General features: G+C 36.2%; 2 protein-coding genes across 3 annotated transcripts; both read left to right on the top strand.

Moving 5' to 3' along the window:
• The first annotated feature begins 1,082 nt into the window (after nt 1-1,082).
• Nucleotides 1,083-6,879, top strand: LOC105444704 (aqualysin-1-like). Its single transcript, XM_030999550.1, has 8 exons — nt 1,083-1,195; nt 1,712-1,849; nt 2,450-2,594; nt 3,051-3,157; nt 3,983-4,124; nt 4,690-4,874; nt 5,449-5,614; nt 6,594-6,879. Exons 1-8 carry the CDS (start codon nt 1,085-1,087, stop codon nt 6,725-6,727), a joined length of 1,128 nt encoding a protein of 375 aa, XP_030855410.1. The 5' UTR covers nt 1,083-1,084; the 3' UTR covers nt 6,728-6,879.
• A 2,107-nt stretch (nt 6,880-8,986) lies between these two features.
• LOC593220 (putative 2'-deoxynucleoside 5'-phosphate N-hydrolase 1) lies at nt 8,987-17,638 on the top strand. 2 transcript variants are annotated; one of them, XM_030999487.1, is made up of 6 exons: nt 8,987-9,071; nt 10,610-10,785; nt 11,385-11,396; nt 14,117-14,173; nt 14,980-15,090; nt 15,929-17,638. In XM_030999487.1, the coding sequence occupies exons 2-6, from the start codon at nt 10,638-10,640 to the stop codon at nt 16,033-16,035; spliced, it is 435 nt and encodes a 144-aa protein (XP_030855347.1). In that variant the 5' UTR covers nt 8,987-9,071; nt 10,610-10,637; the 3' UTR covers nt 16,036-17,638. The 2 variants fall into 2 exon arrangements, with proteins under 2 accessions (XP_030855347.1, XP_030855348.1); XM_030999488.1 differs by lacking the exon at nt 11,385-11,396.
• The last annotated feature ends 528 nt before the right edge of the window (nt 17,639-18,166 follow it).

The raw sequence follows: 18,166 nt of genomic DNA, 5'->3' as shown, positions 1-18,166 counted from the left end.
GCCCATCACTATGTCTTTCGATGATCTACATGATCATATAAGAAAAAAGGTGAAGCAGATCTAAAAGCACACTCATCTATAAGTTAAAAATGGCTGCCTATCCAGGGCAGTATTAAGTAAAATAAAGAAAAGTAAAGCACGGTACAGGTTGATGCTACGGTTGAACTTTTGAACTTGAAAAATGCTGACGAAGCAAATGCTTTTCTTTTCTTCTTCTTTGATCAAAATAAAGTCATACTTGAAAATATTGATGATGTGACATTTGCACATTGGATGATAAGAAATAACTCAGATGTGTTGACTCCCATCACTATGTCTTACAATGGTCAACATTATAAATACTGGGTAGATTTAGTGGTTTCTACATTCTTCTGCTTGACGCCCATCGAATCTAGGTAAGACGATTTGTACAGCATCTTCGTTTGTAAGATTCTACGGCTCATGATTTTCTCTTAGGATTTCATTTCATCCAAACGGCATTATACTAGGTTTTAAAAAAGTTGCTTGGCACTCTTGATTACATCTACCATTCCACAACACATTTTGATACTAGATTATAAAAATTTAGCCTGAAAATTAAAGAGCTGTGGAAGAACAGAAAACTGATGTTATGCATTATCACACAATTGCAATTTTATCTTGGAATTCATTGTTTTTCAAATATATGCATATTTTCTCCTTTTATATTTCATTTTATTCTACTCCGTTTTATTTCATTATTACATTACATTATATATTTCGTTCATACCTTTCTAAAAACCTTTATTTCTAACAATTTATTTTCAAAACGATCGCAAAAACTTTCGAAAATCAGCTCAATCAGTCAATTTCAATACGCTGTTGTCTATTCCATAGCATATATGTTCGAATTACGTTTACGTTTCCACATTTCATAAGGTGATGGATAGGGCTGTTGAAATTGCCTTGAGTTGATTTATCGTGAGCCTTTACAATCACTTTCGATTTCTTTGCTCCCTAAATTTAACCGAACTAACTTCATTTTATTATGTTACGTTATAATCTCATATTCATATACCAGATTTACACTTCTCCCCCCCCCCCCCCCATTTCAACTAGATATTTCATGATGAAGTGCTTCATCTTCTTTGCTCTTGTTGCCGTGGCAGCCGCCTTTGTTCCAGTATACATCCCAACGAGGGACCGTATTCAAGGGCGCTATATCGTAGTTCTCCAAGTAAGAAAGCCTTCATCTCTTACTGCCTAACCCTATTTTATGTTTTAAAATATATAATTCTCTTTACTTGTATAGTGTATCGGGTGCTCCATTCTATTAAGCCTTGGCTTTTAGGGGCATCCTAAACATTTATTTTGTATTCCTATTTGCATTGTATGTCTTGTATGTATTGTATATTGGATTTTTTAAATGGTTGAATCACTTGAATGACAAAAGTGAATTTTAACTTGAAGTGAGCTACACGTATGTGATATGATACCCAAGTCACACCGCCAAACAGAGCCGATCGCTGATCGACAGAATCTTCGCCGCCAATCTGTGTATAATGGGGGTCTAAAGCCTGTTCTTAGTCAATGTAGGTCTCGTTGGTGTGACTGGGTTAACAGTGTGACTGACTGTGACTGTATTCAAGTGTTGTTGTCGACCATATACGAAGCGATAATATATCAATAGAAGGCCCTGCTTTTGTTTAACCAGTGGTTGTGATGTTAATCTAATGTCCTATATGTTGTATAGGATGGTGTGAACGCTAACTCGGTCATCGACCGTTTCATCAGGAATGTCACTGTCGAGGCCAACGTCAAGACAACCTTCGAAGCCGTGTTGAATGGATTCGTGGTCGAGGCCGACAAAGACGGAATCGCTCTGGACCTGGTAAGAAGTAACTAAGAAAGAACAAATATTTATTGTATTCAGGCCTAAACATGTACGCTAATGAAGGGGACAATAATAATTATGGGAAGTTCATAGCTGAGTGATTGTGTGAATAAATTATTTTGAAATGAATGGATAAATTGTTAAATAAATGTATTGGTATATAGTTTATAAATTTACTAATTTATGTTTATATGAATTTATTATATATAGATAAGTAAATAGATAGATGAATAAAGGAATAAATGAATGAATAGAAAACAAATTGATAATAACTAAAGAAATTACTTTTACCTATTATTTTTAGGTTAAAAGCTTGTTCCATATGATACCACATTTGGCCCAAAGGGTTGGACGCCCCACCCCCCGCCCCTCCTACAGCGATTCAGCTCTGGGAAACTTTTCAAAGAGATCAAGACAAAGTAAAAATGATAGGGGCAGGGATGCATAAAATGCAATGAGGAGACTGTAGAAAGTCCTGAAAGTGCTCTCGTGCATGAACTAAAACCGCGTATCAAAGGGTGATTGACAAAAAGGCTATTGGAAGTGTCTTCAGTGTGTTTTTCGAAAGTCTTTGCGATTTCTCACTCACAATTCTAGCTCCAAATGCTGCCTGGAGTCAAATACATCGAGGAGGATTCGGTGGTGAGGGCAGCGGGTGGACAATTGATTCAGACCAATTCTTGGGGCCAAGACCGAATCGATCAGAGAGACGTCCAAGGTGACTCTAGGATGATCCTTGAGGGTAAGTTCTGTCGTAGTTAACACGTTGACTACTGAATTACTTCAGTCCCATAGACCTAATATAGGAGCCACCCGGTTCCTGCAGGCAATGGGTTAAGAAGTCTGCCTAACATGTTGGCACCGAGTGAATTATGGATATATATATATAGATCAACTTCTAAAGTACTTTAGAAGTATACAGACATTGTGTCGTAATGTAGTTATCATAGTGGTCTATAATTATTACAATCATACTATATCATTCATGTTGATATTACTATTAATATCGTTATTACCATCGCCATTATTGTTATTGTAACTAGTATAATTTTTATTCGTACCATTATCATGATTAGTTTCATTAATACCATTATTATTATCCTTATTATTATCATCATCATCGTCATCATTGTTATTATTCTCATTATTACTATTAAAATCATTATAATTATTATGATATATGTCATCCTATGTACAGGTTACGGAACCGAGACCCACATTTACATAATTGACACTGGAATCAACGCAGACCATCCTGATTTCAGTGGCCGCGCATTTAATGTCAAAGATGTGATCGGTGGTGATGTAAGAACTTTTTCCACGTTCATTTCTTGTTTTGTTATTATCATTGCATTGTTAGGCCTATGTAGTACACTTTTCTTTTATTTTGAAAATGAAAAATAATCGCTTACCTATTTCCATTCAAGGGCCTCACAATAATTTATTAAATATATGTGCTGTTAGGCAACAATTTATCGCCATCATCGTCATCATTATTTTGGCAATTGAACTTTAATTCATACCTACTTCCATCTTATTGATATAGATAGAACAGTTTAAAAGAAACGGTTTACAAAGTTACTTTCCCGAGGAGTATACAATCTTATATAATAAATGAAAATATTAATAATTACATATACAAAACGGGGTGTCTTCTACAACAAGGTAACAGCGTCAAGTACAAGGCAATATTGTTTTTTCATTATACAATTATATAAGGAAATAACATTATACAACAGCTTCGCAACATTCCTAGAAGTAAATACAATGCGAAAGGAAATGAGAATGGGAGGACAGCAATGGGGAACTTTTATTTAAGCTATACGCAACCATTATTCTCTTATTTCCTTTCTCATTCTATAATGAATATGTATAAATGAATATATATATATATACATGTATTAACACACGTATGTATTTATTTTTTTGATCCACTGTCTGTAACATCACAGAAATTGCCAAATATGAAACTGACTCGATCGCCTCAATTGAGATTGAGAGATGTTTTGCATTTGGAGAATTAACGAAATATCCTTCTTTTCTGAGGCTTCTTTCTTTTCTTATCACCTTCGCCTGTAGCCTTATTTTTGGAGAGTTTATTTCTTTCTCATATTGTTTCTCCCTTATCAGGGTCTTGACTGCAACGGACATGGTATGCATATGGCTGGAATTGCCGCAAGTGAGACGTACGGCATTGCTAACAGAGCTAAAGTATATGGTGTTCGTGCTCTCGACTGCGACGGTCTGGGCACTATGGCTGATGTTATCAGTGGTGAGTGCTCCATGGAAGTTTGCACCAAGCCAAGAAGTAGTGTGGCCTCTCTCTGGTTTGCTTGTTGATCCTGCAACTAATTAAGGAGTCATTGGAATCAGCTTAGAGAGATAGAAATGTAGCGACGGACGGAAAGAGAGAGAGAGAGAGAGAGAGAGAGAGAGAGAGAGAGAGAGAGATAGAGAGAGAAATGGGGGAGGAGAGATGCGGAAAGAAAGAGCATGAGAGAGTGTATGTGATGAGAGAGAGAGAGAGAGAGAGAGAGAGAGAGAGAGAGAGAGAGAGAGAAAGATTGGGTGTAGAGGGGGAAGAAGAGGGGGAAAGGGAGAAGGAGGAGAGGGAAGAGAGGGACTGCGGCGAAAGAATAGAATTTGGGAAAGGGGAACATATTTTGTAACAATTCGTATAAATATTTTTTTATTTGTATGTGATAATAAAATGGAAAGTACCATCGAATATATATTCATGGAAGAGTAGGATAGTTCACTCCATCCTCTAACCAATCAAGGAATCAATCTTTATTCTTGCCCCCGTCATCTCCTGTCACTAATGTCCCTCCCTGCAGGCCTCGAATGGGTAGCCAACTCTGGCATCCGTCCTTTGCTCATATCCATGGCCTTGGCAGGACCCAACAGTCAGGCTATGATCGACGCTATCGCCGAGGCGCACCAGAGATCATCACTCGTCGTGGTTGCTGCTGGTAACGCCGATGATGATGCCTGTAATACATCCCCAGCCAATGCTCCAGATGTGAGTTGAAATTCTTTTCCCGAAAGAGAGATGTAGGTGTGTCGTGGTCTAGCGGAAATCAAAGTCACTGGACTATATAAATATGGACCGTAAGGTACAGGGTTCAAATTCAATTGAAACGTCAATGATTTGGCAAGATAATCATAATTATGTGCAAAGCTAATCATTCTCTACCCAAAAAGAGTACCGGTAACTGGGTATAATGCATGAAACACACAACGTGATAGTATGGAATTTGATACTAATTGTATGATGATGCAGAAAAGAAGTTTCATGCTTTGAATCCAACAGTTTTCATGAAAAGCATGAAACGTTCTCCTTCGTAATTTTTGCGTCGTCTTATACCAACACGTGTTTGATCCATTTTGACTTCAATAATCCATTATTACTGTCTTGTTTTCCATTGAATTTTATTCAAACTTTTACTGATCTAATTATCCGATTTCTCTTCTTAAATAAAAAACAAAATTTATATCAGGGTAGACTTTCCGTTTTATTTTCAATGTTCTTGCAACTTAAAGTCTATAGTAGCTCGGTAGCTAAGCTTGTTTCTATACACTCTATCACAATTCAGGCTCTCACAATCGCTTCATCTACTGTTGATGACAGCCGATCATTTTTCTCTAACTGGGGAGAGTGCGTGGATCTGTTTGCCCCTGGCTCCAATATCAAGAGTCTTGGTGTGGACGGAGAACCTTCTACTTTCTCTGGAACCAGCACGGCCTGCGCCCATGCTATTGGTAAATTTATTGTATTTCCATCACATCATAATTATGATTCATACCATCTTAATTAAAGTTGAAGCATGAAATCTGAAGAGGGTTTGTGGTCACAAGTCATCAAACCATAATCGCATACAAGTTCATTATCAAGAAACAAACCGGATAAACGTTTTGAATAATTTCGCAATGGCTAATCAGGGATTATGTGCGCAGGGCGAGAGGGCACAATTCTGAAAGTTCTCTGACAAGCAAACAAGCAAACAAATAAATTAACAAATAATTAAAATTTTAAAAAGAGGGGGAGGCCTATCATATTTTCGAGTGCCATTTTGGGGCCTTATTTTGATGCGGAAGTGCACACTGTCATGGGGCCACTAGTTACTTTCTGTACTTGATTGTGCGCTGGAAAAAAATAAATTGTTAAATATATTTTCTTAAAATATCCTGTAGAACCATACCATACTGTTTGATGCTCTTATATGTTTAATTTTTGTTTGTTCATGTTTATGTTCCCATGTTCTCATGTTCTATGTTATATTGTTTGACCAATGTCTATTTTTTTTAATGTAAAAACAAACAAATACACAAACTAGGTGAACATACCCTAACTAGCCAAAAACCTGGCTTTCATTGTGTTCACCATTTTCCAATTATCCAGTTGTGTTTTTATGTAGTCTGTACCTTGTTTCTCATTAACTGCTATACTTGTTTTGTTTTTATCTTCTTAATCGTTTGATTGAAATGTCATAGTATTGTAATGTTTGTATTGCTCATTGACTGTTTTTTAATTGATGTTGGAATTTGGAAATAAATGATTTGAATTGAATACTGCATTGGGTTATGCCAGGGCACTGTTTGCATCCCCTGCCCCCTACCCCCCCCCCCCCCCCTCCCGCCTGGCCCCCAATCCCACACCTACTCCGGGCTCACTTCTAGTCACAGAGAGTTTCAACTTGTGAATTGTGTTTTTTTTTTTTCTTCATCGTGTGTATTTCAGGTGCTGCTTCGGCAATCATGGAAAATCAGCATAGCCATGTAGGAGTCATTGAACAAATGAAGAGAACCGCGTCTATGGACAAGATCTCTGACCCGAAAGGAACCCCCAACCACCTGGTTTACGCTGGCCTGTAGTAAAGTCTTCTCCTTTTGTGACAGACGTAATTTGAACCTCGTAATCAATACAGAATTACCATGACAACTATGTTGCATATTCAATTCCGTCTCACGGTATACGTTAATGATTATGGACAAAAAGTAAGGGGAGTGTGTGAAGAGCATTAATATATTAAAGATAAACTCCAGTACTGGTAAAAAAAAAAAAAAAAATTCTTACAGAATCAAATGAAACTTACACTGAATGTTCAAGATTACAAATAAATGACATGTGCCAAACAATTTTGGAAGAAAATGTATACTGGCTGAGTAATGAGCATAGAAAGACAAGGAAATCAAGGTAGTACTAGCCCCGACATCATGTGTGTTGTCCCATATATAGCTTTCTATGTGAGTGCTTGTTACTTTACCAAGACTCGGTCAAATTTATTATGATTTTGATGACTCCAGAACCTTGCAGTGCACACCAATACTTACATGCTACATGATCAACTGTTTCTGATCCTTTTCACACCTTTTCTTTCACATTGCAATCGCATTACCAGTACTAAAGTTTATCTTTAAGGATACAAGTCATGTAGCTTGCAATGAAGAATATAAAATCTCCTTTAAATGCTTCTCAATTTTTCCAAGGTAGTTACTATCTTATTAATCTATTTGTGTGAAAATACATCAATTTCTGTCAACAAAACGAAACATCAAGAAACCGAAAGAAGAGATTTGTAAACCTTTGCCTTCATGCCAGGCCTAGGAGTGATTGTCGTAGAAACTGAATTACAACAATGACCATCACCAACGCTGTTATGAACTCCCAGAAGTGTCAATGTTTTCTGTTGCCCCAACCCCTCCCTACTCTTATAAACTCTTTAAAAAAAGCAACAATAATTGAAATATAATTGAGCATGCACAATCAATGCCATGTATCACTTTGTTTTAATTTTTTTCGTGTAGTATACGCGCCTGGTGCAGAGTAGGGGAATAACGGAGAGAGAGAGAGAGAGAATGAGTGAGAGAAAGAGAGAGAAAGAGAGAGAGAGAGAGAAAGAGAGAGAAAGCAGGGGCGGATCTAGCTTTTTGCTAAGGGGGGGGGGGGGGTTGACCAAAATAATGACGATGCGGAGCATCGTCCACGAGCCGCGTAGCGGCGAGCCGATTTTTTTTGGGGGGGTTTATTTGAACCCCGTAAGTGATGTTTTCCTGGCATCTATTAACACAATGGAGACCATAAAAAGCAGTGCATGATAACGTCTTTTTAAATCAAGTAACAGTTAAATACACAGTTATATCCAGAGTTATCATGTGTTTGGTTAAGTTACCAGATGAGTTGAATATCTTCTCACAATATTTGCACTTGAAAGGGTTTCTCTCCAGCGTGCGTTCTTTTTTCTTTCTTTTTTTTTCTTTTCCCCCCCCTTTTTTTTTTGTTGTTTTTTTGGGCCGCCCAAGGGGGGGGGGGTTAAACCCCCTAAACCCCCCCCGTAGATCCGCGCCTGGAAAGGGGAAAGTGAGAGAGGAAAGGAAGAGAGGAAGAGGCAAAATTTGGAGTGTGATCGAAAGATATTTAGGGTGAAACTTTGACTACATTGAATCATCAATACGGGTCGATGTGGAAGTTTGAGCGGGCTGGATAAAACGCTCAATTAGTATAATTATATAAAAAATTTAATGAAAATAATAAATGCGCCACAAATAATGACAGAACTCGATATTGTGCATGTAAGTTAGGTCAAATGGCATATGTAGCATGTTCTGAAGCTAAATAAAATATAATCAGTCAAACTTGCCTTCTCAAAAGAAACAAAAAGCAAAAAGTGTTCCTCAAGTCTCGACTCATTAGGGAGATTTGCCTAAAGACGAAATAATAACCATCAGCATATATGTTTTATCGGATCAAGGTAACACGCCTTCCTACAGTTGTAAAATTTAATCCCCAAAGGCAAACAGGCTTTGTGGCGCCCTGAGAATAAAAGCAGATTCATGACCATACTTCACGTATGCTATACGTCATGTAGCTAAAAAGAACTATATGTATTTCCAGAATTCCAGCTACCCATTTGACTTTAATACAAATCTCAGTCTTGAATTTGGTAGTTGCCATGGTAACGCTTATAAAGTTCAGAAAATAACATATTTTTTATGATAAAAATAGGGGAATCAGATTCTATAGAAAATGTTAGGAAGACGAGGATCCGTGTACTAGCCCTCCAATGGATCAGAAGCAAACTTGGTTGACTCTGGTTGAGCGCCATCTATGGACAAATGTTGTCAATCAAACGATAATTGAGCGCACACGTGCAACTGTTTACATTTCCATTCCACCGGTGCAGTACGTTCAGCAGCTAAAAAACTAATTTTCAGGATTGTGAGTATAATTATGTAGACAGTTAAAGTTATGTTGTGGACGACTGGCATGTTTATGAAATAAGAAATATTTGATTTACTCCACCCAGTCCTATCTTGTTTTCATTTTATTAAACGTACATCTGCAAAGACAAAATCTGAGTGAGAATGAGAATTAGATGAGCACTGCACCGCCACTGCCCTGGGCCTGCAGCCCTGGGGACTGGTAGTACTACTACGGTTGTACGAGTACATTTGTGTGATTTTGCTGGGCCAATTTCCACGCTAGCGGTAGCCTATTTACTATATACTAATCGCTTTTGTTGTACATACTGCATGTAGATCTATCAATTATGTATATTACTATCACTATCTGTTCATTAGAGCACAGTACATGAGTACTACTACTGTGCAAAAAAAATGACCAACAACAACATCGTAACAGTTAAATTAAGTCAACCTCCTAATGAGTAATGTTGGGAAATGTGAAAAATGAAGGTGGTAGAGCTAGAGTGATGAGTTGAATTAGTCTACAAACATCCCTTGTTCACCAATAAACGAGGCGCTAGTGTAGTTCCGTATCCATTTTTTTAAGGAATTTTAGCCCAATTTTTAACTAATTTTAATCATAATCGTATATTGCATTTTCCACCTGAATTTGGATCACATTCGACATCGGGAAACCTTCGTTTAGGGCTTCGATGTCGACGTCGTCGCTATCAGTACAAAATTATGCAGACTTCTTGTATGGTTTATGGTATCGCGCATACAAGAAGTCTGCATAATTTTGGACTGATAGCTTCAGTTTGAGGTGCAGGTCTACAGCCTAGAGACGGTAGTGAGCGACGACATCAACATCGAAGCCCTTAACAAAGGTTTCCCGATGTCAGATGTGATCCAAGTTCAGGTGGAAAATGCAATTTATGATTATGATTAAAATTAGTAAAAAAATGGGCTAAAATTCATTCGCTAAGAATGGATATTAAACTGCTAAAAAAATGGATACAGAACTACACTAGCGCCATGGATGATACCAACCCTATCTCCACAAAGACAGTGGATGACTGAATTTGGTCCAAATATTTTTTTTGGTGCACAATAGGGATCGATCATCAAGGTTTTGGTTGTTTGGTCGTTGGTTCTACATGTATGATAATTTTTAGTAGGGGGATGGGGTGGAACATTAATGTTATATTTTTGTTAGATACATTAGATGCATCACATCTTGGCACTTTCATGGACTCACACAATGCTCGATTTGGGACAGCTTGGCCATCAAAAATTCAGATTATTGTTCCAGTATAGTATTTCTTAGCATGTGTTTATTTAACAAGTGAACAGGTTTGGAAGTGGAAAAAGAAAAATTTCATTGAATTGAATTGTAAAATGTTTTGTTTGACTCATTAAAATAGTCTATGGTATGGATGGCTAAATCATCTACAAAAAAAAAAAATCCTAACTAAGCATAGTTCTTTTATGAGACAATGCCACTATAATAATATTCCACATTCAATCAAAAAGAAATGATAAAGCTCACACATTATTTTGCACTTTTATCAGAAACTCGACCCCTTAAGCTACTTAAATCATGGGTGACCGCCAGATGAAGATCTATTTCTGTGGAAGTATCCGAGGAGGCAGAAAGGATGGTGAGCTGTATGCTAGGATCATCAAGCAACTTGAAGCATACGGGAAGGTCCTCACTGAGCATGTAGGCCACAAAGATTGTTTCACTTGTAAGTAAACATTTACTACAACTTTTACTGACATAGCACAATTCAAAGAAATTTCAGATTCCAGATTCCAGGAGTAAGCCCTTCTAATTTGTTGATCATTTGGATAAAAGGGAAATTGAAGGCACCAATTAATTTCTATTTTCATAGCTCATGTCTGGTAATAGGTATCTGAAAACTAAATTCAGTAGCATTGCTTCCTTTTCTTTTTTAGTTGATAAATCTTTGATCATGCTCTGTTCATTCTTATTTACTAAGAATAAGCATTAAGGGAAAGAGTTTAGAATTTTAAGAGAAGTACTCAGTATTTAAGATGGAGAGTGGTTGTTCCAAATGAAGGTGAACAAAATTTGGTTGCTCCCCTCAGTCCCCTGAACAACTTTCAAAGCTCTATTAATGAAAAGGTACAAAAGTTTGTTGTTAGGAAAATAAGCAACAGCTCTATGGGCTAAGTCTTACCAAAGCGAACACCCGTACGTACACTGTACAGTACCCATAATCTTTAAATTCTCGACTTATTTTATTTATATGGAGTTTTTTTGCTTTTTATTAATTTTTTGTCATGGTCTCTCTTTTTGGCTTTTCCCAATTTGACTTTACAGTTCCAACAGGAGGTAATATATCATTTAAACTCTCAATCCATACTTTATTCATGTTTAGAAATTATGTGTCCTCTTTGTCTTTGTCCTGATTGGTGTCAAAGTGCATCCCGACAAGGCAAGTCCAAGGTATTTTCATCATTTAGTGTTCTGTGCATTACCCTTTCCTAGGAAATATTATTTTCTTTATAATTAGCTAGGTCCTTGATAGAGTAAAGATTTCAATTTGATGCAGTCTTCAGGTATATTGAAGTCAGCCGGTCATTAAGTTTAGAGAGTGCTTCTGGCAATGTTCAATGACCTTGACAAGCCAGAGCCACATGACAGTTACAATACCTTGACAAAGATATTTGGGCAAACCTGGAGCAGGTGCCCTTCGCAGCGCACACATGCCAATTGCAAATTGAAAGCACATTAGATTGTTAATACTGTATGAGTGTGCTAATAAAAAGACCAAAGAACGGAGTGCCAAACAAAAAAATTACATCATTTTGTTACCTTCAATTGAAGGGTATTTTTGCGTTGTGCGCAATATGTCCTACAGAGTGAAGCATTCTCCTACCATGACGCACTCACTTGAACATCTTGCGTGTAATTAGCAATGCACAGGAAAAAAATACCATGGACTTGCCCTGCTTGTATTTGATTCTTCCTGGCCTCAGTTTACATTTTGTGAGTTCCTTGCACACTTCGGTATGAAGGCCACATGTAGCATTTTGCCACTATATGATCCCATTTGAAATATGCTGTTGCCCATGAAGTTGGAATAATTTTTTTTCTGAACCCGTTTCATGAAATGATTGTGACAATATGATTTATTCTTGATAGACAAAGTTTATATCTTCAGAACTTTATTGATAAATCTTGATGACTCTTTAGATTGATCAATGATGTTCTGAGAAGATATAAACTTTATCTATCAAGCATTAATCAAATTTTTGCAGTCACTTCATGACAAGAGTTTACAGATAAAGTTGAGTTCTGGTCATGTGATTGCATTGTGAAAAAAACAATGTGGAATCTATCAGAAAAGGTTGATCATCTAGTATATAAGTATTTGTGTATATTGCAAGGTTCTGGAATCATCAAAATGATAAGAAATTTGGCCAAATCTTGGCAAAGTTACAAGCTCTGTACACAGAATGATGTATGGGACTACACAAGCACATGGCGAAAAAAACCTACCCCTCGATTTTTTACCATGTTTCATGTCGTATTTAAAATATGAAGGCATTTGAAGAGCCATGCTTTTCAGGGAACATGTTTAATCTGATGTTCTTCCACCCTTGATACAATGATGATAACGCTCACAAATTATTTTTTACCTCTTCCCAGAACTCAACCTTCTCTTTAAAGAGTTTTATTCCAACTTTATGGGCAACAGTGTAATTCTCTGTATCTTTTCACTTTCCTCACTTCTCTGCTTTCACTAACTTGCATTATCTCATATCAGTGTGGATGTAAGAATAAGAGAAAATAAAAGATATTACCGAAATATGCCAACATTGAAACTATAATCATCCATTATAGTTGATTCATAACCGTTTTTTCTTTAATGTCAATATTTAATTTAATAATTAATAATTAACTCATCCCCAAATATGGAACTGTTGTATAGGATATTCTATCATGCATCCTCCCAATTCTACCATCTAAAAGTTGAAAATATCAGGAGATGAATTTTCATATCAAAACAGGGGAGAAAAAGTTTCACTGAATTCTCACTATGATTAGACCATGTCCGTAAGCCCATAGAATATCATCTGGTTATTACTCATGTAACTCAATTGTGATCATAAAGATAATGGTTTATGACACTCCATTCAAACCATTCTTTCTCTGGTTCATGATTATTTTTTTAATTTATTAGATTATGTTGACGTGCTCACATCGTCATTTGTTAATTACACAAAGTTAAACTGGGAATGTTATTCTCATTTGATTGTTTATATTGTGTTTCATCATTGTAGTTTCTCCCAAAACAGTAAGATGTTAGAATACATTAAAAAGAGGACATCTACCCTGATATCAAGTACATATATATATATTTATATTCTTTAGTTTGTTAACCCTAATATAACAAGATTCCTAACATAACAAGGTTATTTCCATAACGAGGTTCCACTGTACTTTCAATTCATGCAAATATATGTAAATTAAAAAGTTTAAAAGTTCTGGTTGATAAAACACAAGTTATCGATGCCATATTGCCATGTTTTCCCTTGTGAGTACTTTGTTACTCTCCATTTGTTATGTATTTAACAAAATTAAATTAACCTGTTAATCATGGTTTATGGTAAAACCTGGCTTTGCAATTTAACATAAATCATCCACTAATTAAGTACTAACGTAAATTTGAAATATGGAAATTTATGAAGCTCTCTTGAACGGATTCATTTGTCACTACACTTTAATTTTTCACAGGGGTTCCGAGTTTACATTTTTAAGGTCTCCCTGTGTGCTTCTCCCTGTGTAAATTTTAAGTTTGAGGGGTATTCAGTTGTGGGCCCATATTATGCAATGGACCTCTGTTAGTATTGAGTCCTAATGTAGATGAAATAACAAAATCTGACATCTTGTCCTCAGATTATGGGACAGCTCCTCGCTCCTCTGGAAAAGGCCCCATATAAATCCACTTATTATTAATATCATTGATATATTTTAACATTTGAATTCCAAATATCTGTTGAATTGAAAAATGTAATTTGTGTGGTACAATTTCCCATCCTTTGCAGCTAAAACTGATCTGGAGATCTATGATCAAGATATGGCATGGCTAGAAGATTCTGATGGTAAGTCTAAACTGATATATGCAAAGCTATGTGCATTCACATAAATGATGTTTGTCCACAATTTTCATACTCCTGAAAGCCTCCTGTGGTACAGCACTTGTGTCATATTCTGTGACAATGCCGTAATTAAATTTGTTACAGGTAAATGTTTCCAATATTAATCAGGCAACAAATTTTGTACCTTTTAAAATTTGTGCCATATTCAAACAATTATTTAGTTGCATGTAATTTTTGCCTTGAGAAATGTAATACCATGGAAATTTGTTCTGTGTCCAAGAGGTAATTTTTTCTGTAAATGACCATATGAAGATTCAGAACACTTGTTGATTCTTTAGGGAGCATGTATATTACAGACTCAAAGCAAGAGATAGCCTGATAATAAAGTTCTTCCATGAGTTTGGCTGTAAGACCCAATGAATGTTTCCCTTTATCCTGGATAAAAATACACGTAAGTTTCACCCAATAGAGAAAGGAATTTCTTATAGTGCTATATTGATCAGCTCCTCTTCAAATGATCAAAAGTGGGATTTCTGTTTGCTATTAAAAAAAATCCCAGTTTAAATGTGTTAATGGTGTTTAATCAAAAAATCATTTGGCAATGCTACAAGTAAAGTAGTAGACACTTTGTATGCATAATACTTTCTCTCTATGCTCGATGATCTCGATCGTTCAAAAGATTTTTAAGGGCTCTTAGGTCAATAGTTATTGTGCTAAATGATAGAGTACTCTTGATCTGATTCCTCTATTGCATTTCCTCAAAATTCAATCAAGTCATAATCTGCTTTTCTACTTTGTTATGATCCCAGCTGTCGTTGCCGAGGTAACACAAGTATCCATGGGCGTTGGCTTTGAGCTAGGAAGGGCGGTGGCATGGAACAAGAGGGTGCTATGCCTGTACAGACCAGGAGACGACTCACGTGAGTTTAGGAGCATTGGAACTCCTTTGATTTCCATTGCTAGCAGTCGTTTACACATATGCACAGAATGCAACGGGTATTATTAAAAAATTAAAGAAATACGGTATCCCTCTCCTTGGTTGTTGATGAAGGAAACATCTATTTCATCATAAAGAGATGTGTAAAGCTGTGTATTAATATAATCGGGGGAGCAAGAAAATATTTTCTTGGGAGAAAAGACAGAAAGTTGGGAATATTCTCAAGACAAAACAAATGGAGAGCTGCTTTTGCAAGGGTTATGACATCTCAAGGTTTCTAATTTCAATATTTCTGTAGCCTTAAATAAATATTCCAAAAACTTCCTGACATCAGGGGAGTGTTTCGCAAAGACTAAGATCGGCTTTAAGTTGGACTTAACTATGGCAGGCTGTTCATGCCACTGTTTGCTCTCACCATTTATTGCCATTGGTCTCTCACAAATCTACAGAATTTACATTTTTTGATAGTTCATTGTTGAAGGAAAAAATATTATCTAAAGAGGATGGTTCACATCCTCAAAAGTTTCATGCTGCAAAATCACAAATGATACAAAACCAAATTTCTGCAAGTTTTAAAAAAAATGCAGTAAAAGTAAATGTTATTTACTAATGGCAAACATTTTTGGTTGACACCATGGGGTTCCCATAGACAGCCAAGATGGTCTTCTCAAAATTGTTACATTTGAAAAGCTTTTAAAGTTTGTATATATTCATTAGATCAAGAAGATCTCATTGCAGGTCTAAATGACTGACATTTTCAGTACCCTTTCTTGGCATTTTGGGTAATTGGTTTTCTCTCCACACTTTTTTTTCCCCCTTAGGTTTGTCAGCGATGGTTCGTGGTGCTCATGATGGCAAGAACTTTTTGGTGAAAGATTATAAGGAAGAAGATGTTCCAGAATTACTCAAGGAATTCTTTGGTCATTGATTGTAAGCTGGACCAAATTGAGTGGAATATCATGACAGGAATAAGAATGCACGGGACCAGAGATATATTGGAATTAATGTGGAAACCAATCAATTTTCTGCACAGTTAATTGTCTTCAGCAACATTCTTACTCCTGTGTTTATATATAATCTTGTGATTTATAGGAGCTTACATTCGATTACATGATTGCCCTTACCACATTAGCTCAGGAGAGAAAATAAAAAATGAACCTTCCAGCAATCTCTGACACGATATTATATGACCGTTATGACTCTAAATAGACCAAAATACACAGAGTGACATTACCCTGCATGACTAAGATTCATTCAGTTTAGAAATCTTGGCCAGGAGGGATTAGACCTCCCTGCCTTGTCACTGACAGGTAGTTATCTCATCAAATCAGCTCTCAATTAACATAACAAAGAGGGGACCATGGGGGGCCAACGTGTACAGCTTAGGCATTGTTTACTATATAGAAGGCACAAGTAGCTACAAGTAGTGTAGTCCCGCTTTAAAGTATATTTAGGAATGATATCAATTTCATTTTGGATGATCTTCCTTTGTATGGCAGCTTGGTGCTCAAATCACCTGATATTTGGGCAGCAAGATGCCTGAATATATTTCATCTTGAAGCAACGTACAAAACATATTTACAGGGTATATCTTTGTATAAGTATATTTCAATGGGAGTCCAGCACCTTAAGTTGGTGGCCACACATGACGACACATCTCCAGTTTAAACACCTTTACGGCGTCTTTTGAAGGAATGCTACAAAGTACCAAGAAGAGGAAATAACATTCAAAATATAATAAAGTATCTTATTCTCCTCTCTTCGCTCACTCACTAATGAATGAATAAAAGATTTAATGAATGAATGAATAATAATGAATTTTATTACCATTTCCGAAACAACATACAAAACATATTTACAGGGTATCTGTAAAGTATATGGCAATGGGAGTCAACGAAATAGCCGAAATTACTATAAATTGAAAATGTGTTTTTCTGATACTTCATAATTAAAGTCTTTTGTTCAGTCGTATATCCCATTACAAATTGATGAGGAAACTAGTACATCTGTCTCGGAAATGGGGATACAATGTACTGGTAAGAAGTGCATGTGTACACACACAAAGAAACCCCCAAAAGATTTTTTAAATATTTTTTTTAAGGACAATATATTTGTTTGCAAGGTGTCTGTTGGCAGAATAATCCCATATTCAGGGAACGAGGTGACTGCATTTCCACCTATTCTGCAGCCAGGTCCTCTTATATTGTCTTCTTCAGGCACAAAGGTGCCCAAAGATATCTTCTCTAGTGTATTTTTTAAAATTTGTTAATCCTAATGATATGCTTCATTGAAATATGCTGTTTTAAAATCATGTGTACTGCCTGACTCGGCAAAATATTTAGCTTTAGGATGATGAAGACTTGTGCCACAAAAAGCTGATTGTTACAAATGATGAACACCTTCATTTGAAATGCTAGTAACCTAGTTACCATTCCTGTGTGAAAGATTTCTGCCATTTTTGACAATCATTTCTTGACTAATGGAGGTGTGTGATTTTTTTAAATAAAAAAATAATTCCATATATTAAAATGTAAAATGATTTGGTTTAATTTGAATTTGAGTTGAATATTATGGTATATAAGAGATAATGCCATGGGAAGGTTGATAGAGATGATGACTGGAGAGGCAAGAGGAAGAGAGATCAATAGAAAGATCTATAGAGAGAGATAAAGATGAGAAGAGAGAGAAAGATGAGAAGAGAGAGAAAGAAAATGTTATCAAGATGTAGGTTCTGACACTATGAACATGACTGACAAAGAAAGCAGACAAAATATACAGTTCCTCATGTAGACAAAGGAACATCCCTTCACTGCTATTATGTAAAAAGTGAATATGCATGTGTCACCTGTTGTACACATGTTTACATAATAGCAGTGAAGGGATGTTCTTTTGTCTACCTGAGAAACTGTATATTTTGTCCGCTTTCTTTGTCAGTCATGTCATAGTGTGAGTCGCTGTGCTAAGCAAGTTGTTTGAAGCTCAATGCAGTATATTGCCCTGAAATATCAACAATTTAAACTATGATAAAAGTTTTTGGTTGTAATGTACATGTAAATTTT

Source organism: Strongylocentrotus purpuratus, unplaced genomic scaffold, assembly GCF_000002235.5.
Source record: "Strongylocentrotus purpuratus isolate Spur 01 unplaced genomic scaffold, Spur_5.0 spur5_scaffold_5, whole genome shotgun sequence".
Lineage (NCBI taxonomy): Eukaryota > Metazoa > Echinodermata > Echinoidea > Camarodonta > Strongylocentrotidae > Strongylocentrotus > Strongylocentrotus purpuratus.
This window is presented reverse-complemented; position numbering and strand designations above follow the sequence as displayed.